Below are 25,540 nucleotides of genomic sequence, written 5' to 3' on the forward strand. Positions count from 1 at the left end.
TGAGTTGTAGAGGACAACTCGACGGTCCCAAAATTCTTCCTCCAGGGTGCGGGTGTCTCTCTGTCTCTGTGTGCTCTCTGACCCTGTGTCTCTCTCAGTTCCCAAGCTGAGGAGGCCAAAGCCCCTTCCCCTCTCCTGGGCCCGGAAGATTCGGTGGCGCCTAATAAGGAGCAGAGGAGTCGGTTTACCAGGTGTGGGGTGGGAGAACTGCCCCGACGCCCCCTTCCCCCACCCCAGGCAAGGAAGTCCAACTGGTTGGGCTGGCTTAGCCTCTCCCTCCCGTGAAATGGAAAACTCTCTCTATGCGGAGTTCTGGGGACTGACTTGCCTAGAGACCCCTCCTGGCCCAGACTAGTCCCCACCCCCCTCCTACTGAGCTTCTGAGCGTCCGACGAGGCACAGTCCCTCCAGTAGTGCAGCGGGAAAACGGACTCCCTGAGAGGTTGAGGAATTTGCTCAGAGTTACGCAGTGGGGAAGAGGCCGAGCCGGGATTTTAACGCAAGTTGTCCAGACTCCAAGGGCCAGATTCTCCTCTGACATTAACGCCGTGCCCCAGGACCACGGACTGCTTTCCCTAACATCCAGACAGAAAACTGCGATGCGTTGGGTATGACTGAAAGACCCAGATGGGGTCCCCTTTCCCAGGTGGGTTGGGCGGATGCGGCCGCTGTCCCCGCGGGCGGTGAGCGACGCGCGGGAGCCAGGTGAGGTTGGTATCCGGGGAGCGAGGCACGAGGGCCCGGTGGCTCACCGGGAGGGGCCGCAGGGCTCCGCGACGTGGAGGGACTGCGCGATCCCAGCCCAGAAGCCTGGCGGTGAGTCTGTGCGGGTGAATTTCAGAGGGTGGAGGAGCGGCTATCAGGGGCGTGTTGCAGCGGGAGGAGGGTAGGAGGGATGCCAGCCCAGAAGCCAGGGAGCCGCTGGCTCAGGACTGAAGCACGCGCCACAGGCTGGGCTCCGGCCGGGAGTATCAGTGCCTCCCCTTGCCCCAGGTGCTGCCTGGAGCCCCTTGAGCGTCCTTTTCCACCCTGGGAGCTGGTCTGCCGCCTTGTCCTTTCTCCGTGGCCCCTTTCTGCGCCCTCCGCCCCTCGCCGTCTCGGTGACAAAGCGCAGCTCCCAAACTGCTGTCTTGGTGCGCCCCCCACTGCCGATCGCCAGAGGCGGAAGTCGCGGCGAGTCCCAGCATCCTCGCTGGCTCAGATCCCGCGGCTCTGCCCGGAGCAGCGGCCCCAATCCCCCATCCCCAGAGGGCAGCCGATTCCACCAGGCCCTATGCGCCCGCTCTCTGAGCTGGACCCTAAGTGGGATGGGTGATAGGTCACAGCCCCTTAACCTCGGCTTCTCTAGACAGTGATTAACCGCGGTGGGGCGGGAAGTATCAAGCAGTTCTCCTGGGAGCTCCTTCCTCCCACCCCCACCCCACCCCGCCCTGTCCTTTGAGAGGAAACGCTGAACACTTTCCCCCAAACTCCCCCCGCCACCAGATATCAGCCAAAGTCTGGATAAGGAGGGTCTCATGGGTGAGAGTGCCTGGTCAGCCTATATGTTCAATCATGCCACCAACACACTAGTCGGCCCCATTTGTTGTGGCTCAGGAAGTCCAGGCTGTGGGGAGCCCCTGGACACTCCTATCTCTGTAGCTCCTTGGACTCTTTCTTGGGCCTCACTTACGTCTGAGGACCATTTCTAATAAAACAGCCTTACAGCAACTCTTCTCAGATTCCCTATGACAGTGATTGTGGTCCCCACGTCATCTGAGAACTAACTAGAAATGCAATTCCTGAGGCCCCACTCTGGACCTATTGAATCAGAAATTTTGGGGGTGGGCCCAGCAATGTTTTAACAAGCCCTTCAAATGATTCTAATGCACACTCAAGTTTAAGAATTGCAGCCCTACGAATTTCATTATTCGACTTGGTAAGTTTCTGTGATTCTCCACTCTGCCTGGAATGGCTTTATTTTTATTTTTTTTATGTTATTTGTTTGAGATGGGGGTCTCACTGTGTTGCCCAGGCTGGTCTTGAACTCCTGGGCTCAAGCATTCCTCCCATCTTGGCCTCCCAAGTGCTGTGATTATAGGCATGAGCCACTGCACACAGCCTGGAATGGCTTTTTGAAAGTGTATCTTTAAAAAAAAAAAAAGTCCCTAGTACAGATTTATGCATCTGTTACCCCCTGCTCCTTCCACCTTATCACCTCCATGTAGCTCTTTGTGCACTAACTTATTACCTAATGATGCCATTATCTAACTTAGCTTCTCACTCACCCTCTCATTCATCCACTGCCTAAGGACATGGAAATCCTCACTCTGTGACAGCAGGTTAGAAACTGCTCTGGAACTGCAGGAGCTGGAGGACGGTGGAAAACTTGTCCTACCTAGAGATTTCTTTCACAAAAGGGGACCAGAGGCCTTGAAATGTGATTGGCTTGCTGGCTCTAAAATGGAGGCCGGGCGTGGTGGCTCACGCCTGTAATTCCAGCACTTTGGGAGGCCGAGGCGGGCAGATCACCTGAGCTCAGGATTTCAAGACCAGCCTGGCCAACATGATGAAACCCTGTCTCTACTAAAAATACAAAAATTAGGCGGGCATGGTAGTGGGTTCCTGTAATCCCAGCTACTCGGGAGGCTGAGGCAGGGAGAATTGCTTCAATCCGGGAGGCGGAGGTTGCAGCCAAGATCACGCCACTGCACTCCAGCCTGGGTGACAGAGCTAGAGTCTGTCTCAAAAAGAAAGCAAATGGTTTTAGCAGGAGTCAAAAAGCCCTCAGCCATGTAGCTGTAGATACAGATGCTTTTTCATTCAGTCATATTTTTCTAGTATCAGGCTTACTCTGGGATGCTATTTGATAAATTAATGTTACAGCAAATGTTGTAAATTAGGCAGTATGGGGCCAAGGTGCCACCAAGAATACCCGAGAGTAATAGTCTATATCCAAAAATAAAGATACCTACAAATATCTTCTGTGTACTGAATAGCACACATGTATTATGGCACTTAATTCTTACAACTCCAGAAGGTAAGAGACTACATAATTATCATCCCCATTCTATGGATGGAGAAGCTAAGTCAAAGAAGGGTTAAATGCTTGCTCAGGATCACATAGTCTATTAGTGGCAGAGATGAAATTTGAATCCTAGCAGTGTGATGCCAGGAGCCAGGCTCCTACTCATTAGGCTCAATCCCTGCCTGTGACTACCCTGTGATCTCCAAAGATAGATTTCATTTCCAAAGGTGACCAAACTGGTTGAAGCCCTGGAAGAACACTGGAACTTCTTCTAGGAGGACTACTATCAGTATTAATAATAATTAACAGTTAGATGGTCTCTTCTTTTCCAAGTAACACTTTCACACCCACTGACCCATTTAATGCAATAGTCTTATCAAATGGAAAGAGCAGCTATTATTATAATCCCCACTTTACAGATAAGGAAGCTGAGACCCAGAGAGATTAGGATCACTCAGCTAATAGATGGCAAATCAGGGAACACCGTTACTCCTTTTGACTTCTTTGTCTCTGTTTCTTATTTTTCTTTCATTTCCACTTCAGACACATATTCACAGATCATCATATTAATCCTTAACTTCCATCTATTACTTTAGGCTGCTCAGGTGGACTTCTGTGTCCAGCAGTTTTCTTGTTTGTTTGTTTGTTTTGTTTTGTTTTGTTTGAGACAGAGTCTCGCTCTGTCACCAGGCTGGAGTGCAATGGCATGATTTTGGCTCACTGCAACCTCCGCCTCCCAGCTTTAAGCAATTCTGCTGCCTCAGCCTCCCAAGGAGCTGGGACTACAGGCGTGCACCACCACGCCTGGCTAATTTTTGTATTTTTATTTTTTATTATTTATTTATTTATTGAGGCAGAGTTTTGCTCTTGTTGCCCAGGCTGGAGTGCAATGGCATGATCTCAGCTCACCGCAACGTCTGCCTCCTGGGTTCAAGAGATTCTCCTGCCTCAGCCTCCCAAGTAGCTAGGATTACAGGTATGCGCCACTATACCTGGCTAATTTTTTTGTATTTTTTTTAGTAGACATGGGGTTTCTCCATTTTGGTCAGGCTGGTCTTGAACTCCTGACCTCAGGTGATCCACCTGCCTCGGCCTCCCAAAGTGCTGGGATTACAAGCGTGAGCCACCGCACCTGGCCTATTAATTTGTGTATTTTTAGTAGAGACGAGGTTTCACTATGTTGGCCAGGCTGGTCTCGAACTCCTGACCTTGTGATCTGCCTGCCTCAGCCTACCAAAGTGCTGGGATTACAGGTGTGAGCCACCATGCCCGGCCATGTTCAGCATTTTATTAGCTCTTTTCCAGGTTCCTAATAAAGTTGGAGGGGCCAGAATTGTTCTTTTCAGTTTCCAGTTGAGGAAGCCAAGATTCAGAGGGTTCAGAGGACTTGGCCAAGTTCACAGAGCCATGACAAAAATCAGTCTCAGACTCTTCATGGAGCAAGAGTATGAATTTTATAAAGAATTCTACAGAATGAATAAATTATTCTTAGTCCCTGCCTCATCCTTAAGGCCTGGAAATACTGACAGATGCACAAAGAAAAGGCAGATGGTTGGGAAATGCTACCAACACTTTTAATTATACATGACGTAACGTTTTTGTTGTTTTTTTTTTTTTTTTTTTTTTTGAGACGGTGTCTCGCTCTGTCGCCCAGGCTAGAGTGCAATGGCATAATCTTGGCTCACTGCAATCTCCGCCTCCTGGATCCAAGTGATTCTCCTGCCTCAGCCTCCCGAGTAGCTGGGACTACAGGCACGCACCACCGCACCTGGCTAATTTTTTTTTTTTTTTGAGACAGAGTCTTGCTCTGTCGCCCAGGCTGGAATGCAGTGGTGCAATCTCGGCTCACTGCAACCTCCGCCTCCCGGGTTCAAGCAATTCCCTGCCTCAGCCTCCTGGGTAGCTGGGATTACAGGCGCCTGCCACCATGCCTGGCTAATTTTTGTATTTATTTTATTTTTTTTTTAGAGACAGAGTTTCACTCTTATTGCCCAGGCTGGAGTGCAATGGTGCGATCTCAGCTCACCGCAACCTCCGCCTCCCAGGTTCAAGTGATTTTCCTGCCTCAGCCTCCCAAGTAGCTGGGATTACAAGGATGTGCCACCATGCCCAGTTAATTTTTTTTTTTTTTTTGTATTTTTAGTAGAGATGGGGTTTCTCCATGTTGATCAGGCTGGTCTCGAACTCCTGACCTCAGGTGATCCACCTGCCTCGGTCTCTCAAAGTGCTGGGATTACAGGCATGAGCCATCGTGCCCAGCCCTAATTTTTGTATTTTTAGTAGAGATGGGGTTTCACCATCTTGGCCAGGCTGGTCTTGAACTCCTGACCTCGTGATCCAACCGCCTCGGCCTCCCAAAGTGCTGGGATTACAGGCGTGAGCCACCGCACCTGGCCTAAATTTTTGTATTTTTGGTAGAGACAGGGTTTCACCATGTTGACCAGGCTGGTCTTGAACTCCTGACCTCAGGTGATCCGCCTGCCTCAGCCTTTCAAAGTGCTAGGACTACAGGCGTGAGCCACCACACCTGACCAATGTATTGCTAATGTATATTTTTATTATAATGGACTTAAAGTTGTTTCATAACTTCCATTATTGGAAATTTAGCAACTTCGTTTTCCTAATTATTCTGGAGTTTACCTTACTATTCTTAGAAATAATTCAGGCCGGGTGCAGTGGCTCATGCCTGTAATCCCAGCACTTTGGGAAGCCGAGGCGGGTGGATCACCTGAGGTCAGGAGTTCGAGACCAGACTGGCCAACATGGTGAAACCCCGTCTCTACTACAAATACAAAAAATTAGCCAGGTGTGGTGGGTGCCTGTAATCCCAGCTACTCGGGAGGCTGAGGCAGGAGAATTGCTTGAACCCAGGAGGCGGAAGTTGTAGTGAGCCGAGATTGTGCCACTGTACTCTAGCCTGGGCAACAGGAGCAAAACTTGAAAGAGAAGAAAGGGATGGAGGGAGGGAGGGAGGAAGGAAGGAAGGAAGGAATCAAAGATGAAAGATAGGTCCTTGTTTCAAAAATAGGCACGAGGCTGGACACAGTGACTCACGCCTATAATCCCAGCATTTTTGGAAGACCAAAGCAGGAGAATTGCTTGAGGACAGGAGTTCAAGACCAGCCTGGACAAAATAGCAAGATCCTGTTTCTACAAAACATTAAAAACAATTAGCCAGGCATGGTGGTGCACACCTATAGTCCTAGCTACTCAAGAGGTTAAGGTGGGAGGATCTCTTGAACCCAGATCCAGGATTTAACTCTGTCCTGGTCTTGAGCCCCGAGGAAAGGGTAGCATCACTTTTACAAGGGGCAACAGTCAGGTGATGATTTAATCTTAGATATGGCCCTTTAACGGCCAGGCGCGGTGGCTCACACCTGTAATCCCAGCACTTTAGGAGGCTGAAGCAGGCGGATCACAAGGTCAAGAGATCAAGACCATCCTGGCCAACATGGTGAAACCCCGTCTCTATTAAAAGTACAAAAATTAGCTGGGTGTAGTGGCGCACACCTGTAATCCCAGCTACTCGGGAGGCTGAGGCAGAAGAATCGCTTGAACCCGGGAGGCAGAGGTTGCAGTGAGCCGGGATTGTGCCACTGCACTCCAGCCTGGCAACAGAGCAAGACTCCATCTCAGAAAAAAAAAAAAAAAGATATGGCCCTTTAACAACTGAAAAGCCACATTCACTCCAAAAATTGGCCGATTTTCCTTTTATTAGAACTGTCCTTCCCTCATAACCCTCACCTTTTCCCAGTACAGGCAATGGAAAAAGAAAAATCCCATGTGCTCTGGCTCTAAGTCTTATAACAACCCTCAGAGGGAGGTATGGGTCTCCCCACTTTACAAATGAGGAAACTGAAGCCTAAAGAACTTAAACAACTTGCCTGAGCTCACACAGATAGTAAGTGGGAGAGTCAAGGAAAAACCCATGCTTGTAAACACCAAATTTTACCTCCAATAGCCATGAATCCACTTGCTCTATGAATATACATTGTGAGATCTTCTGACCCAGCAGGAGAGGAGCAGCAAAAAGCTGGTGTGTGGTGGAGTGAGGCCTGAATTTTGAGTCCAGCAGGAAGACAGACAGATCCCAGGGACCTTTGGGAAGATGAAAACTGGTCTGTAACAGCTAGGAGAACAGAAACAACGGTGGAGCAGTGCTCTCAAACTTGCCCAGCCAAGATTTCTGGTACTTCAGAGGTAGTTGATGACATGTCAAGAACCTGTACTTGGAAGCCAGACTGTCCTGAGCTTGAACCCCAGCTCTGGAGCTTACTCACTAGTGACTTTGGGCAGACCAAAGTTGCAGGATGTCAGATCTAAAATAATACAAGGCCTGCCTTTCAGAGCTGTTCTAATGGAAAGGGCCTTGCACAGTGTCTGGCCTACAATGGGTACTCCGCAAATGCAAGTTACTGCTTCTCTCTCACCTTGACGGTCCCCCTACCTCACTCTCTACTATGTCTGCGATTCTTTTTCTCAACATTCCACTCTTCTGAGTGAAAAGCATCTGTGGATGAGAAGTGAGGGTGAATGGTGCTCAGAGAACCGCATCAAATGTTTGCCCCCCTCTCCCTATGTGGTAGCTAACATATGCCCAGAAATAAATAACTACATAGCAAAACTAGGATGCATTAATGCATTTGTTGGAAAGCAGCAGATGTGGAGATGGTAAATGTGAAATTGAAATAAAGAATTATCTGGCTGCTATCTTTGCAGTGCTATAGTAAATGGCATCCAGGATTTTGTGTCCTTTTGGCAAAAGACATTCACTGGGATTTGGAATAGTGAGAAGAAAATCAAGGCGTGCCTGGTGTGATAAGGGAATGTTCCTTTTGTAGTAAGGCGTAAGATGATCCATAAATAATAACAGGGTACAATTGTTGCCCTCTTAATTATAGTGGCAATTTAGAATAATGGTTAAGTGCCCATACTTAAATTAGACTGCTTGGGTTCTAATTTGGCCCCATCTGTAAAATGGGGCCATATGAGGGTAAAATGAGTTAGTACATACAGAGCACTTCCAAGAATATCTAGCACTCACTAATCCTCAATAAATGTTAGCTATTACTATTGTGGCATGTTACTTCCCTGAATGTGAGCCTAAGGAATTTCAGTAAGTTTATACACTGAAAGGAAGATGAATGAAACAACAACTCCATACCTGGAACAAATACACTAGTGGGTGGCCACTTATATTTAGAGCCAAATAAATTCTGGCCCATTGGAATGTCAGCAGAAATGTCCTGTAGCAACATCCAGGCACACTCCTTAAAAGACAGAGATGTACAAGCTCTTTCTTTCTTTTCTTTTCTTTCTTTTCTTTTTTTGAGACAAAGTCTCACTCTGTCACCCAGGCTGGAGTGCAGTGGTGCAATCTTGGCCCACTGCAATCTCCACCTCCCCAGTTCAAGTGATTCTCCTGCCTCAGCCTCCTGAGTAGTTGGGACTATAGGCGCACGTCACCACATCCAGCTAATTTTTGTATTTTTAGTACAGATAGGGTTTTGCCATGTTGGCCAGACTGGTGTCGAACTCCTGACCTCAAGTAATCCACCCACCTCAGCCTCCCAAAGTGCTGGAATTATAGGCCTGAGCTACTGCGTCTGGCCAGTGGTTTTCTTTATTCCTCCATCCTGCTGCCTGGAGCTTGTCTACTGACATCCTGGGCCTGGATAAGGTAGAGCAACAAGATAGAAGCAGCTCAGATCTCTGATCATGAAGCATCACACCAGCCCTGGAGCCCCTATCCAGGCTTTTAGGTGGAAAACTGTAAACCTTTATCTTGTTTAAGCCCTGGTTATTTTAAGTTTTCTAAGACTGGAAGCCAGAGCTATTCCTCACTAGCACAATTATCTGAGACCAAGTTCTTGGCCTGTAGGTGATGAGAATATGGTATGCCTGTGCCGTACTCTGCCTTGCAAACATAAAGGTAAAGAGAACAGGATCACAAGGACTGAAGGTCTGCAAGAGAATGGGAAATGAAGGAGCCACGTTTTCCAAATGAGAGAGAGAGAAGAAGAAAATGTAGGTTTCCCAAGTCTTTCTGAGTGGTAATAAAGGGGTATACATGTGTGTTCACATATATTTTTCACTGACAAATTATACGTCTTCATAGAACTTTAGGCTACAGTAAACCTTTTTCCAAGCAGGCAGCTGAACCTTTTTCCAGGCCGGCAGACTCAGTTATTTTTACGTGTACAACATGCCACTTTAAAAATAAATTATTTTACCTGCACAGTGATAACACCTAAGTGAGATATTAAGGAGGGATTGTGAAGAGGACAAATAAAACGTTTTTCTGGAGATAGAATTAAAATGAACAAGCCTTTCTCAGGAGACCAAATGAGAAAAACAGTTAACTCTTCTATTTCTGCTCCCAATTTGCTGTAAGACTTTAAGTGAGCTATTAAACATCTTCGACTTTATTAAAATGGCGTGGTAATTTCATACAGAGTGGGTGTTGTTAAGCCTTCTTGATTTCAGATCCAAATTGAGTTTCTCCCACAGAAACTGCAGCTTTTGTAAGCTGTTCACTTACTCCTAGGGAGGTAAGAAGATATGTCTGAAGAGCTAACACACTCACAGATAGATATTCCATATGTTAACATAAATGCCTCAAACTTTCATTTCCTTAAGGAGAAACATCAAAGTCTCTGGCCTGCTTTGCATGCTTTAGTCTTGGGCGGGGAATGCTCCCAAGTAAAATAAGAAGTCATTTCAGACGTACTTCTTTTCCCCACACTGGTTGTTATCTCCAGCCATTCATTTTCCTTCCACTGAGTTTCCCTGTACTGGTTTTAAGATAGGGAGTTTCCACCCCTATGGGCCTTCTGATAGTCTAGCCACTTCTTTCTGGCTCCAAAATGAAAAATGGAGGACAGAACTCAGAACTGTGACAAGGCTGGCAAGTGACATGGCTGTTACTTTTCCAGTCTCCCTTTACCCTGGAGGTGGCAAGTATGAAGGTTTGGGAAACATTCCCCTAATAGATAGATGTACTGATTTCCAATGGGATTGGATCAGTACGTTCAAATACAATTGCTATAGTATGGCTAGGTGTATTTTTAGACTATGCAAGAAGATAAGGAATATCTGCCCACAGTTCAATGCAGTTGTCTCTTAGGCAAGAACCCAGAACCTGGAAGCCGACAGCAAGACACAAGCCAGCCCTCATGGACTCCCTCCATTCTATAGCTACAGACAGAGGCAGTGGAAGCTCAGCTGGTCTGACCAATGACTAGGTGTTGGGTCAAAGCCTGAGAGCCCAAGCAAGGGCTCTTTGGTCATAGGCTGTGTTTTACTGGGGCCCCTGTGCAGTCAGGAGAAGGGGTTAATGGTCAGAAACATGGGCTCTAGGCATGCCCCTGCCTCTCTCTGGCTTGGTGGTCCTGCAGAAGTCTCTGCCCTCCTCTGGGCTCTCATGAGCCAATAAAGTGCTAATCTCAACTCTGCCACACCCTGGGTAACCTTGACCAATTCACAGCATCAAATATCAGTGGGAGCTAAAGGGTCTATTTTTCAGAAATATATGAAATACATTCTATTTTCATGCCCCCACCTTGGTATTCTGTGACTCCAACAGGGGACACACATCAGTGCCTACAGGAGTGGGCTGATAACAGAAATGTAACAGAAATGAGAGAAATGGCCATGGTCACATTTGGGAATTGAGAAGACTGGAGTCACAGAATCTCAGCTCCAGCTGATATCATTGTTAGATATTTCATTTTCAAGTGTTTCTACATGTAGGCAACTAATTTGAATTATTATAAAATTCTATATCGGCCAAGAAATGACTCTAGGACAGAAATGGCCTACTAGGCCAATTGGAGTCATCTGCAGTCCACTGACCCAAGGAAGAGACCAACTAGGTGGGAACCTGGGGGGCAGTGTTCCCCACGCGCAGTGGCCCCAGGTACTGGCCAGAGCTGGGGGTCACCCATCTGAGATCCTCAGCCTCACTGCAACCACCCGGGCTTCAGTGTTCCCGGCTTCCTCTGCATTTCTGAGGTGGTGTACCCGGGCCTATTCTCTACACACAAGTAGGGGCCGACAGGCTTGAGCGCCCTCCGGGGGTCCCGACAAAACCGGGAGCAGCGCGAGTCGCCCGCGGACCCGGAAGCCACGGCAGCGCGAGGGACTCTCCAAGCTGGCGACAGGTTCTGCTGCAGCCTGCGGATTAGGGTCGCTGGCTCAGATTCGAGGAACTAGAGGCCGACGGGGCGCCGAGGCGCGCACTCTTGGCGGTGGCCTCTGCGGGCTCTGCGGGTTGCAAACTCCTGGGTGCAGGCAAATGCTGGATGACTCGGCTTCGGCGGTTCAGGCTGCGGGCACGGCCCGCCAAGACACCCCAGGGCGCACGGCTTCCCGGGTTTGCGCGCCACGTAGGGAACTCCCTAAAGAGAATGTTTTGGATTTATGGGGAGGAAACTTGACCCTCTAGGAGCGGTGGTCTGATGTCTTAGCCCATTCCTTCCTGGGGGTTAAAAATGAATTCTCCATCTGCTGAGAAAAGCTCAGGCTTCAGGCGGCGGTGGCCGGCGCCTCTGAGTTACAGGGAGCCCTGCAGACACCCCAGCCCCTGGGGATCCTCTCCCCGATCTGCCCTTCCCCTCCGACGCTTGCCAGTACTCCCCGGCCTGGTATTCCTTTCGAGACCCCCTCACCTATTCCAGGCTGTCCTCCACTGAGGCGAAGCTCTATGAAGTTTAAAGAAACCCAATTTCAATATAATTCACGTTGTGTAAAAGAACTTTGAAGACGGACTACAACGTGCAAGGACACCGTCACCCGCAAACCACTGGTGAAACGTTAAAACAAACAAAAAACAAAACGGCAAAACCTTTTTGAAGGCAATTTTGACATTTATGAATTTACAGTTATTATTCGGTTTGTCCCTGAAATGTCACTTCTGAAAATCTGCATATTTTTCATTATCACTAAAATAATCTAGTAAATATTCCCGAATGAATGCATTCAAGAATATTTACTAAATTATTTTAGTGATAAGGAAAAAGTGGAAATAGCTGACAGTCATCAACGTATAAATAAAATGATGGTTAAATAAAATGATGAACATTCATATAAAGGAATACTCTATATTCAGAGGAGATCTGTGTGCTCACAGGCAAATAGGTCTAAGCTTACTTTAAATGAAAAAGGATAAATTGCAAAAAGAATAGTTTGTGTAATATGATTCCACATTTGTAAAAATGGAGAAAGAAATTGTAAGCAAATGTCTGCAAGCAATCAACTATGATTAGTGACTTAATTTCATGGATAGTTATATAGGAAATATATGTATATTTTATATGCACATAGATATGGAGGAATATACATTCAACTGTTACTTTGGGATTATGGGGGCATATGGGGCATTAACTTGCCACACTATTTCTTCAAAAACTGATTATCTTTTTAAATGAACATGCACTAGTTGTGTATTTCCTCCCACACAAAACAATAAAGGTTTTTAAAAATTATACCTCTTCCCCATCCCAAGGCCACCAGATTGTGACCACTTGACCACTTTTCTCTAATCTTTTCATCACTATGTTAATTTTCCTTTCAACCTCTCCCTCCCTGTACAGCATCCAAGAAATCTGCATTCTTCTCACTTAAATTTACAAATTGCCTGTTTTATACATGCAAATAGTTTTAAATCACTTAAACCAAAAGAATGAAAGAAATGGGAATATTATTTTCACTTAATCTATACATACAATTTAAATGAAAAAATGGTGCAATATTTTTTGGGCCTTGGAAGCACTGACATTTTTAATCTTTACTTTCAAGTTCTGTATAGATATGGCCTGTTTTTTCTTCTAGCTGCACACATATTCTTCCTCAATACAGCAAACCAAAAGAGTGGATCTTTAAGGCATAATTTTTCTATTCAATCCGGAAAGCCTCCCTATTTCATGGAGAAAATAGCATTGGAAAGGTAAAGAGGGACAGGAATGAGGCAAAGGGCACAGGGATGAAGGAGGCACCCGGAATGAGACTGGGGGAGGGGCAATGGAGCTTGGCAACATGGTCCAAGTAATTCTGAGATTGTTTACATCATTCTGAATGTTGTCCCCAAAACGTGAGCTCAGTTCATAGTCTGGGAAATGAGCATAGCCACACTTCAAACACAGAAGTGAAGGGATTGCCTGGCATTTTAAGATATTCATATACAAAAATGATACCCATGCTGGATATTATCCATGCAATAGGTGGTGGAGCAAATCCACCCCCCAGCAAGATATCTGGTGTGGTTCATATTTATACATAAAACAACATCACATTTTTAAAGCAAAGTCTCAGAATGTTCCAGGCTCACGCATCCACACAATGTAACTCCAGATTTTTGCCCAGAAACCTGACATTTCTCTCCTCCTTTTTATAAGTATTAATAGCATCAGGGTAAAATGCAGGTGCTTTGGAACAAGCTACTTGGGTTCAAATCCTGACCCTGCCATATATTAGCTTATGACTGGTCAATGTATTTACATTCTCTATGCTTCAAGTTCATCATCTCAAAAATGAAGATAATAACACTACTCATTTTATATTTTATGCAGAAAGCTTTTAGAACAGTGCTTGGGCACACACTGAGAGTTTAATAAAACTTAGCCACAATTATTATTCACTCTTTTACACTCCCCCAAAAGCTTATTTGTCTCCATTCTCCCCTCTTTAAGAAACTACCACCTCCACATTCTCCGAATTGTCTTAGTTCCATTCTCTTATTTAACGGAGATTCTAACCATAGCTCCTCCCCTGCTGTTTGCCTTCTCTCTCCTACCCAATGGGAGGTAGCAGAGTCTAAAGAACACCTAATAGGAAACCTAGATTCTATTCCCCCTCTTCTCCTGTGATATTTTGGGTTTTTAAAACAACTTTGTTGATGTACATGTTATACATTATAACATTTACCCACTTCAGGTGTACAAAACAATGATTTTTAGTAGTAGCTTTACCAAGTGGTACAACCATCACGATAAATCCATTTCAGAACATTTTCATCTTCCCAACCCATGAGATCCCTCATTTTTTTTTAAGTTAATTCCCCATTCCACCTCCAGCTTGAGGCAACTGCTAATGTTCTATCTTCATAAATTTAACTTTTCTGGACATTTTAGACAGACGTAATCACACAACAGGTAGTCTGTTGGGTCTGGCTTCTTTCACTTAGCATAATTTTTGAGGTTCATCCATGCTATAGTAAATATCAGTAGTTCCATACAGTTTTATCACCTATAAAATCAGAATGAATTTTTTCTGCCATGTCTAAGAGAACCATATAAGAATATTGATAATATATATTGAAAGCTAACTAGTATTGCATCTACATTACTTTAGGCACTGAGCTAAGTGCTTTATTTGCATCATAGAAATTAAACTGCACAATAGCCTTATAGGCTAACTAGGTGATATTGTTACATCCATTTTCGAGTTGAGGAAGCTAAAGTTAAGAAATATATAAACAGACTTGCCGAAGGTCACAAATCAAATAGGTGGCAGAGTGGTGGCTCAAATCTAGGTGTCTGTAACTCCAGAGCCAAAGACAGAGTCACCTTGCATTCAAAATACCAAAGGCTCTTTGCACTCAGTACCCTTCCATCATCACAAAAACAAACACACAAAACCCAGGGAAGTCTTCCTATCAACCCCACTGAACATGGAGAAATGGCCAGTGCTTTGTCAACGGTAAATCTCCACTCATATGGAAAGAATTCTTACTCCATCATTTTCTCCATACCTGACACTGCCCTTGTTAGAGAACTTTTAACCCCCTTGGGAAGGCACTGGTGGCCTGAAGGACTCAGGTCTGCTGATGAGGATTCTGATTTCTGATGAGGTTGCCTTAGGGAGTGCCCTGGTGCCTCTCCAGGCCAGGGAGCCCAGGAAGGGAGGCTGGACCTTTACCCAATCATCGTGTCTTCACAGGGGATGAATGTGTAGGGAGAAAACTACTTAGGGATCTACACCTCCTACTGTTAGTTTTTAGGTTGGAATTCTTGGCAGCACCTTATAACAATTAGGCTAGACCTTCCAACATACTACCTCCTTTCTTAAAGAGGGAAGAATGGAGACAAATAAGATTTGGAGGAGTATAAAAGAGTGAATAATAATTGTGGCTAACTTTTATTAAACTCTCAGTGTGTGCCCAGGCACTGTTCTAAAAGCTTTCTGCATAAAATATAAAATGAATAGTGTTATTATCTTCATTTTTGAGATGACTGCTTTAGAAGACTGCTCAGTGGAAAGATTCCATTTGCACAAGAAGAAACGCTCTTCTCTAAAGCCACCTATGAGAACTTTTCAGTTGGTAAAGTAGTGAAACCTTCTTGGGGTTTCATGATGAGTCACAGGCCTCACATTTCTTCCAGCAGGTCTGCCAAAGACATTCACCAGCAAATGTGTATTATCATGAATGTGTGGATAACATTTCTGTTAGTAATCATAAATACAAGAAGCCACACTCAAATTGTGTCCTATTATTTCTGAAATTCGCCCAAGCCACCCTCATCAGTCACAGGAAGAAGGGTCCTTAGTGTGAAGGCCAGCCGCCTCATTCCACTGAGGAGTTCCAGAGAGATCACAGGAGGTAGCCAGGGTGTTTAGTGACAGAGTGGAGCCGAAAACCCATCTCCAGTCCCAGAAGAAGCAAGTACTCAGATAAATCCATCCCAGATCAACAGCAGGTAATGTAGAGAACAGGCCTCCTACTGACAACACTTTATTGCAGCGTGCAATACCCTCACACATTGCCAGTAAGTTTTACAGAATCATTTATTTGTTGAATGAAAATAAATATTTGTTGGTGTTAGATGATCTTATGACTTTTGTACTTTTTGTACATAGTATTTCAATAAAGTATACCAAAAGGACACGATGCAAAATTAATATTTTAGAATGAAAAGAGAAGTTGCCTAGCACAGCACCTGTCATATAGTAGGTGGGCATTAAATGCTTGTTCATGGAATATATGATCTCCTTTGTTCCTGTCCCCTATGGGCAGGCAAGCACGTATGATCCTGTCAGTGGTGTCATTCTTAAGCTTTCTTCACAGATGAGAAGTTCCCTGGCCGCGAGGGTCACGCTGCTGGTTAGGGGCGCAAAGCCCCGGGTTCCTCCCACCGAGCAGAAGGGGGTGGATCACGGTTTGCGCTGGGCCGCGGCCGTGCGGGGCGGGTCCACCCACATCCCCGGGCAAGCCGGGCTGGCGGGAGGCTGCTCTGCAAACACGAAGCCCGAGCGAACTCCGAGGACGCGGCCAGGTCACGAGGAGGCCTCACCGCACCTCGGCCCGGCCTGCAGCGTCTCCGCCAGCCCCGCGGCCCGGCCTCCTCCGAGGGGCTGTGATTTCTCGCGGTCGCAGCCTGGCCCGGCCCCGCCCCGCCCGCCCTCCACGCCAGGTCAGTCTGGCGGCGTGTCCCTCGGTTCGTGCGTCCTGCACCTGGGGACCCTTGCCCCAGCGATGGTGCCCTCTCACTCACCCCGGGGAGGAGGCGGACTTCTCATCACTCGGGGATATCTTATAAGATGGGGCTGGCAGTGGCACGGGGGAAATACAGAAATGTAAGACGCAGCAGCTTTTTCTTATGAGAACCTTCTTAAAGCAAGCAAGGCCACAAATCAAAATCAAAGCCTTCCACTAAGTTTCCCCTTTACCAGGGCTTCACTGCAGGTGCTGGGCTTCCTCCTACGGACTGGTTCAGAGCAGCTCACAGAGGCTCTCTGCCACCCAGTCACGGGACCTTGCCCAAGTAACTGACCCTCTCTGCCTGTTTCCTCATCTGTAGAATTAGGGTCACACCAGTACCTACCACATGGGGATATTGTGAGGGTTCGATGAGATCATCCCTGCAAAGCACAGCACCTGGTAGGTGCCAGACAATGCCTCCTTTACCCTCCCTTCCCCTCTAGCCCAAGGGCCACAGCTTGTTCCCAGCATCCTCCTTGCATCTCCACCTGGGAGGGCCCCTCTCCGCCTGTCCAGGTCGTTATCTCAGCCTCCTTGCTGCCCACCCTCAACCAGACCCTGACACCCCACACCACTTGGCACCCGGTTCATACTGCTCCATCCCTAGGTTCTTATCTCAGCCTTTGGTGCAATCATTTATGTAGCTGTATCACCCTCCATGTTTCCCTCACATGCACACCCACGCATGTATGCACACATTCTTAATAGATGTGAAGGCTGCCTGAGGGTAAGGACCACCATGTTCATCTTAGTGCCAAGTGGGGTTGGGGCCTAGCATCACAGCACCGCATGTTATTAGCCCAATGTCTGTTCTGAGGAGGCTGTGGGCTGTGGATAGAGAAGGCCAGCTCCACTTCCAGCCTCCCCTCCCCACCCCACCCTCCACAGCCCCTCCCCATCCCTGCAGCTGGTGGTGCTAAAGAGTAAACCTCCCCCCCTCCCCCCAATTCAGAGGCCATATTCACCCTAGCTGTGGTGACAGGTTGATGGCTGCTATTACAGGCCCCTTTCCTCTTCTGGGGGTTCCTGCCTGTATGGAGCCTGGCAGAGGGGCCACCAGCAGGGCCGGAAACCTGGGGAGAACGTCTCTGGCTGCCACTGATTTCTGTTCCTAGAACTGATGTTTTCCTACAATTACAAACTTCCCTCCTTCATTATGTCTCCCGTGTTCCCGAGGTAGTAAATACCGGGGATATATATTACATTTCCTATAACTTACTTTCAATTATCAGAAAGGCTTATATTAATAGACACACTGTGGACAAGGAATCTGGCCCCAAAGCTCAGAATGAGGCTTCCAGAGCAGTGGCTACATCCTTAGAGATGCCCACCTCCCCAACAGCTGTCCCCTGGGCCACTGTCCCTACCCAGCATATTAAGAATTGACAGCAGAAATTAGTCATTGAAAATATGGACCCAGCTTGGTGAGGTGGCTCACGCCTGTAATCCCAGCACTTTGGGAGGCTGAGGTGGGCAGATCACCTGAGGTCGGAAGTTCGAGACCAGCCTGACCAACATGGAGAAACCCTGTCTCTACTAAAAATACAAAAATTAGCCAGGCATGGTGGCACATGCCTGTAATCCCAGCTACTTGGGAGGCTGAGGCAGGAGAATTGCTTGAATCTGGGAGGTGGAGGTTGCAGTGAGCCAAGATCGCACCATTGCACTCCAGCCTAGGCAACAAGAGTGAAACTCTGTATCGAAAAAAAAAAAAAAGAAAGAAAGAAAGAAAGAAAAAAGAAAATATGGACCCTAAATCCAATGCCTCAGTCCAATCCTAGTGTTGTCCCTTAGTAGCTGGGTGACCTTGGGCAAGTTACTTAAACTTTCTAGGCCTCTGTTTCACCATCTGTGAGATGAAGATGATTATAATAGTTCCTGGAGGTGTTCAACAGATTACATGAGTTAATATTTGTAAAGTGATGAACACTCTGTAAGCATTCGACCAGTGATTTTAGTCAAATACCTAAAGCTTAATTCATCTGGCAATGCTGACAGCTAAATATGCCTAGCTCTAAGTGGCTATAACCCACTCTAGATGTGAAAAATATATATAGGGGTCACATAACTTAACCCTATTGTTATTGCTATTAATGCAATGCAAACTTGTTAGAACTGTCCTTGTCAATTAATCAATTTCTCTTAATCTTTACCATCCTTCATTTGTGTTCTATGTGAACACATTCTGGAGAGAAAATGAAAAGAAGAAACAAAGGGAGGAAGGGAGGGAGGGAGGGAAGAATGGAGGTAGGTAAGGAGGGAGGGAGGGAAGGAGGGAAAGAAAGAAAGAAAAAGAGAGAGAAAGAAAGAGAAAGAAAGAAAGAGAAAGAGAGAGAAAGAAAGAAGGAGAAAAAGGAAGAAAGAAAGAAAGAGAGAAAGAAAAGGGATGGATGGATCTGGTTGAGATGTCTGGATTGTGATAAAATTCTTTTTTTTTTTTTTGAGATGGAGTCTTACTCTGTCCCCCAGGCTGGAGTGCAGTGGTGCAATCTCGGCTCACTGCAACCTCCGTCTCCCGGGTTCAAACGATTCTTCTGCCTCAGCCTCCCAAGTAGCTGGGACTACAGGCGCCCACCACCATGCTCAGCTAATTTTTGTATTTTTAGTAGGGACGGGGTTTCACCATATTGGCCAGGCTGGTCTCAACTTCCTGACCTTGTGAACTGCCTGCCTCTGCCTCCCAAAGTACTGGGATTACAGGTGTGAGCCACCGTGCCCAGCCTCCTATTTTTAAAATATTTTCAATCAGCATTATAATAGTAATACCAAGTGTTCAATAAATTATGTCAAGCTCCTACTTTCTAGGATCTTAACAGTTTCCAGAAAGCCTGTGTGAGAGGAGCTTGCTGAGAGTCAGAGCTAGAGGGAAGAGATGGGTAGGAGCTATAAGACAACCTACTGCATAAGAATCTGGTAACAGCATCCTAGACACTACCTCTCACCTCAATATGTGTAATAGGCTTTCCATTCCCTGATAACCTCAACAACCATTTTACAAAAACCCAGCCATTTCCCACTTCAAGGCCAAGTATGCCAAAGAAAGAGCTTTCAAAGCTGCAGGAAAAGGTGAGGCCTGGATCTCTTTTCCCTAGCATTTATCTTAGACAGACCCATATATACACCTACCCACCCACCACCTTCCCCACCCACACACACACCTATCCTGGATTCAGTGTGTCTAAAGATTCAGATTATATGCCCTGGCAGCCATGTCCTTGCTCAAAGGCTTAATGAAGGTGTAGCACCTTCAATAAGGAGATCAAGACAGCCCTGGGAAGGAATTCATGATCTGCCCTGCTGGAGAGGTTCAAAGAAGGAGTGGGAGTACCCTGCCCTCCTCCCCTAGCTCTCTGAAACTATACAAAGATCATTTCAAGCAAAGCACTACACTTTTTTCCCAGAAAGGCCTGCCTCACAGAGGTCTACGCTGGTGGTTCTTAAGTGGGGGCAATTTTTGCCCCCCAGGGGACATTTGGCAATGTCTGGAGACTTTTCTGGGTGTCACAACTGGGGTAGGCACTACTGACATCTATAAATAGAGGCCAAAGATACTGGTAAACATCTTACAACACACAGGACAGCCTCCACGGCAAGGAATTAATCATCCAGCCCAAAGCATCAATATTGCGGAGGTTTGAGAAATCCTAGCCTAGAGCAAACCCCTGCTGCCTTGGAGAAAGCATTCCCTCAGAACTCCTCCAGCCACTTAGGCAGGCAGTAGATAGGAGCATGTGGAGGGGAGTCCAAGAGAATCCCTTCTCAGGCCCCAAACTAAGAATGGGGAGGTCTAGCAGACTTCTTCCTCCTGCTTTGCTTCTAGAACACAAAACCCTGGCATCTGAAAAGATTAAATACAATCCGTGATTCCCAGCCCGCCAGGCTGCATAACCCTGCCCCTCATATCCTATTTCCCTCCTGCATCCCCTCATTCTTGAAACACAGTTGGAAATTCAAATTGCAATCTTTACTGTCCAGCCCTCAAAGGCTCGGCCTGCTTCCTCTCCCAGGGACAAAGTCTCCTCAACGTCCTGCCTCCCTTTGAGATGAACCCCCAACCTGATTCTTTCACCAACTGTAAGTTTTTCTTCCCCATCTCCCTCTACCCCTCCTTCTCTTTCTAATTAAGCTACATCCAGGGTCTAGGAGGGAGGGGAAAGGATTCTGAAGACTTCCGTGCTGCAGGTTCTGCGGGCCTACAGCCTCATGTTTTTTGTGAGGTGCCAACCACGCTGTGATCATTAAACCCCACAGTGGTGGTGGGGATTTTCTTGTTACTGTTAACCTGGGAGCCAGCTACATCTTGTTTATCAGACTTGTTTTAATTCAGCTTGGTCAGGTTCCAAGTGTTGAGGTGGAGATTAAAGGAAACTGAAGAATCCAATTAGCTGCCCAGTCTTCTTTAAGCCAAAAACTCAGGTCACAAACTAGATCAAAGTGAAATTATTTCTTGACAGCTCTGTTCATTAAGGGGAGGGTGGGAGCTCACACTGCTAAGCTGGGCTCATTACTGGGACTGGCATTTTAAATACAGTATCTCCCCCAAATTACATGTTTCAGAGGTCGGAGGGAGAAACCCAGATTATCTTACATGAGTCTCTGGCTAATAGAAAACAGAAAGCCAAAGAATGAGCATACGACTTCTAGGAAAAGATTTAAATGAGGCTCCAATTTTCCTAGGCAGGCAAACCAAATCTGGAAACTGGAATTGGCGCTGATCACTCCCAGTAGAGAATCCCTCCTAAAGGAGGTGTAGAGTTGAGAAATCTAGGTCTTCCAGGTGGCCCTGCTTACCATCTTCTAGAGTCCTTCAAAAACTCTCCACCCCTTTCCCTGGTTGGGTGCAGCTGCAAGGGAGGCCCTCTCGCTGTGCAGGCAATCCCAACCTCAGCACCCAAGCAGCCTTTGAAGAAAAACCACTCACCATTTCTGGTCTCTGGGTCCCAGGCAGAGTCAGTCCCAGTGGCAAGAGACTCCTCATGGGTCTCTCTGTGTTTCTATGGGCTCTTTTGAATGGGCTGCAGAACAGAAGAGAAGGAGGAGGAGAGTAAAGAAGGCCCTGATCAGATTCACTTTCTATAAGGAGAATCAAACATTGGATTGCTGTGAGGGCACGGTTCTATGGGAGCAAGAGAGAGAGAGACAAAAATTACATTCAAGAGAGCAGTCACAGGACACATGCCCTCTTCAGTGAGCCCTGATTTTGAACTGAACCTGGATATCTACAGAAACAATGGCCTTTTTCCCTGTCCCCTCTTGCTTGGGAAATTCTGCTCAGCCTCTCAGGCAACCAGCAACCTCGGAGTTAAAAGATCGCATATTTTAGGCCTTCAAAACTGTAGGCTTGGGGGACACTTGAATGTGGTTAAAGTTTATTTTTGCAGGCTTTAAGTTATAGCCACCTCTGAGGTGTCTGAAATCTGAACCAAGAGTGAGACCTGTCCTTAAACTTCCCAGTCTCTCTGGCCCATCCAGGTAGGGCCTCGGAGCAAAGCCATTTGCCCCTGGAGGCTGACTCTCTGGAAAGGTGGCAGAGAGAAAGGCAGACACGGGGTAGGAAAGAACAAGAGGCAGGAACCTGAAAGCTTTAGTCTGCACCTCCTGCCAGGGTCTTGCTGTTCCTAAACATCTAGTTGCTGCGTAACTAACCATCCCCCTCCAAGTCTGGAGGGCCTGGGAAACTTTGTTATGCAGAGGCACTCAAAACATGGAGTTTACTTTGGGGCTGCAGCCACCCAGGAATCCTACTAGCCTCTTCCTCTCCTTTTCCCTTTGTAGCTACAGCTTGCACCTTCACGGGGAAGATTGGGAGTGCAAATTTCAGGGAACTACCCCCACCACTGGTGGATCTGAGGGCCCCAGACCGTAAGCCCCAGTAAATGTAGCCCAGAGGGATTCTCTTTAGATGATTCATTTGGAGCAGGAACAAATCACGTCTAGTGGGTTTTGTTTTTCCTCTCTGTGTGAGCGTTTCCCTCCCTGGGGTTTCATCATCCTCCCAGATCTTTCCACGCCCGCCTGTTCTCCATGCCCTGGGGCTGCAGCAGCGCTGCCAGGCCCCAGAAAATGCACCCTGGATCCTACACAAGTTTTTTTTAATGTGTCCCACACCACTCCACGAGCGCCCAGTAGTTTGGTTTTGTTTCGTTTTAAATCAGCGGCCTAAAACGAGTTTTAAAATCCAGTCTTTTTCTAAAGAGAAACGAGAGGACACAGGTCCGCGTTGCGCCGAGGGTCCCGGCAGTGACTCCGGTGGTGTGCCTGCCTCCTTCCCGCAGAGAAGCCCTCGGGCAGGTGCCGGCAGCAGCCTCTCCCCTGCGTCTCGAGGGCCGCCCTTGAGGAGTTTCATGCCCAGGGTCGCGGAACCAGTGGCTCCCCAGGCTGTCACCCGGGGTGAGCGCCTGCAGCACTCTGCGGCCTTGTTGATTTTGTCCTAAAAGCCTGAGCGAAATGGAAATATGGGGGGCAGGGGTCTGCTGCTGGCTTGTGAATGCTTGCCTTTGTCCCTCAGGCGGTCGGCCACCAGCCTGGCCTTCCTTCCCTGCACTGGTCACTCTCATTTGGCAGGCGGGGCCGCAGACTACATACAAGGCGGCCGAGGACGTGTGCCGCGAGTGGGGTTAGGTGCCAGCACGAGGCCTTACAAGGTTCCCGGATAGCCCTGGCGCACGCCTTGGCCATCGAAGAGGAGGGAGGGGGACCTGACAGGGCGCGGACATGCCGGCCCGGGAGGTGGAGGCGGGGGTCCCCCATCCCAGCTGTTCTCCTGGCCCTGCAGCACCCGGGACCCGAAATAGCAAGTTCACCCTGGGTCAGGCTTGCGACAGCCAACCCGCACCCCACCCCAGGAAGGGCTCAGTCCGCACCTTTCGAGAACTGCTCGCGGGCCCAGGAAGTCGGCCTAGCGGTCACATTTCAACCCGGAGCAGCTTCGGAGGAGTTGAGTCTGGGGAGCAGGGGAGAGCGACCTGATTGGAAGGAGGGTGCCGAAGAGCCCTGGACAGCGGGAGTGCCCGACTCTGCCCAAGAAGGGGCCTGCCCGCGGCCGCAAGGGCTCCAGGCCACCAGCCTCAGCTGCCACCCAGTGTCTGGCCAAGACGCAGGGCCCGGCCAAGACGCAGGGCCCGGCCTCCGAGGGCCGCGGGCACCGGGGACCTGCGTGGGCCTCTCCGCTGCGCTCCTCTGCGGGGCGCCCTCTCCCTGGCGCGCCTCTGAACCTGGCATCGAAGCCGCCCGATAGACTTCGAACAATCCGGGAGCGAAACAAAAAGAACTCAGTTTGCCCGCGTAAACGCTGCGAATCACTCTCAGAAGTTTCCTGGCTTCTCGTAAAGGCGGCCGGGGCCGTTTACAGTAAGAACGGAATAATGTTTGCGACTGTACGACATAATTATCTCCAGACTTGCCTCTACCCCGCCCCCAGCTAGGGTTTTCACCAGCGAAAGCGGCTAATGCATTTGCACACATTAAACATCTTGAACGCATAATTACAGGCTGCAGACAGGCTGGACAATAAAATATCTCTGCTCGATATTTTTGGAAGCCTTTTGTGACGGTGCCTGGAATAAATAACAACCTCTTTCTATGTCCTCAGCCATCTAACTGCAGCCACCGTTATTTCAGAACACCCCCCCTCCACCCCACCTCAGCGGGGCAGAAGTGGGAGACTTTAGAGGGAGGGTGCGGTCGCCTGGAGAGGTCTCCTGAGCCTCGGGTGCGTGTGGGCTTGGAGGACTGGAATAAGAAGAAAATATGTTCCAAGCCCTGAGGGCCCTCTTCCTCATTAGAGGCACACAAGTGGGGCCTTCTAGGCCCCACACCCTCTAGGCACGTGCCCTCCCTGACTCCCTACCCGAAGACTAAAAAATTTGAAGACTCAGACCACATGTTCCTACCTCACAATCTCTCTGAAAAGAGCGTCTGTATACTGAACCGGCTCCTGTCACCTGAGAAATCTGCCGGAAAAGAAAGCTGGGTATTGAAGCAGCAAGACCCAGAGGAAGAAGCTGCTGGTTAGTTTCTGGCTGGTTATTTTCTTCCACAGAGGCCTGGGACTCTAGCTTCCCTTGAGTCTTAGTTGCTTTGTCTGTAAAATGGAGATGATTGTAATAACCTTGGGACCAACTTCACAGGTTGTTAGGAGGAAGCACTTAAAAATTTTTTTATTGCCATATAACTTATGTATAACAAAGCATACAAATCTTAAGCCCCCAGTTCACTGAATTTTCATATATGTATACATTTGTGTAACTACTACAAAGATCGAGATAAAGAGTATTAGCAGCCCCCAGAAGGCCATGAAGAAGCACTACGAGAACTAATTTTAGACAGTGATAGTGTTATCTCTTAGTCAAGAGATCAACAGGTCAGTCTAGTATGTGGCCCTTGAAGACACTTGATAGTGTCTTCAAGACAAGAATTGACAAACCAAATATACATGTCAAAGGGCTGTGGGAATCTCTGGTCTGGAGGAGCATTTGTGGGCCTTTTCTACAAACCCCTAGGCACTCAGGGATTGGGGGAAAATTGAAGATCAGGCTTTAATTCGTTTTGAGACAACTGCATTCTCTTTTGTGAATGGCTGGGGCTGGCATGTTCATTTACAAGTTAGGGGTAAGCCCAGAGAGAGAGGCCTGAGAATCTCTCCCAGGGGATGGAAATCTGAGTTGATGTCCATAAGACTAAGATTCAAGCCTTGGGGTAACTTATTTCAGTGTTCTCCTCTGAATCCAAGTCTGGTATGATGTGTGGAGGAAATTCCCCAAAGGAATATTTGGCTATGAGATACATAGGGTAACCAGTTTTCTGAAAAGTATAACCCCAATAGCTAATACATACAATTGGTGCACTTCACAAACACTATAATTTTTACAGAAAAAAAATTCTCTACTCAGATCCTCTGAACACCATTTCTTCCCAGAGGAAGCCACTGTTACTGATGACTTGTCTGTCCTTCTAGCCCTTTTGTACATTCCCTCTTTTTTAAAAGCACAGTGGTAGCTCTCACTATACATGCTGCCCCGTTCTTGGAGCTTTTCCTAAATACTGCCCATGACAAT

The 25,540-nt window shown here is 47.5% G+C and overlaps 1 protein-coding gene across 3 annotated transcripts in view; it reads right to left on the reverse strand.

Moving 5' to 3' along the window:
* The window catches only part of EVX1 (even-skipped homeobox 1), a 34,622-nt gene extending 11,126 nt beyond the window's left edge, over positions 1 to 23,496 (reverse strand). The window contains exons 1-2 of one of the 3 annotated variants that reach the window (XM_063667436.1): positions 23,348 to 23,496; positions 21,406 to 21,499 (exon numbers count right to left, since the gene is read on the reverse strand). Coding sequence is in view for 1 of the 3 variants with exons in the window: in XM_063667435.1 (XP_063523505.1) it covers positions 6,960 to 6,972 (13 nt within the window). In the remaining 2 variants the exon portion in view is untranslated. Of the gene's footprint in view, positions 1 to 6,959; positions 6,976 to 21,405; positions 21,722 to 23,347 lie in introns of those variants that run through there. The other 2 variants (XM_063667437.1, XM_063667435.1) reach the window with 2 other exon arrangements.
* Positions 23,497 to 25,540: the final 2,044 nt, after the last annotated feature.

Source organism: Pongo pygmaeus, chromosome 6 (assembly GCF_028885625.2).
Source record: "Pongo pygmaeus isolate AG05252 chromosome 6, NHGRI_mPonPyg2-v2.0_pri, whole genome shotgun sequence".
Lineage (NCBI taxonomy): Eukaryota > Metazoa > Chordata > Mammalia > Primates > Hominidae > Pongo > Pongo pygmaeus.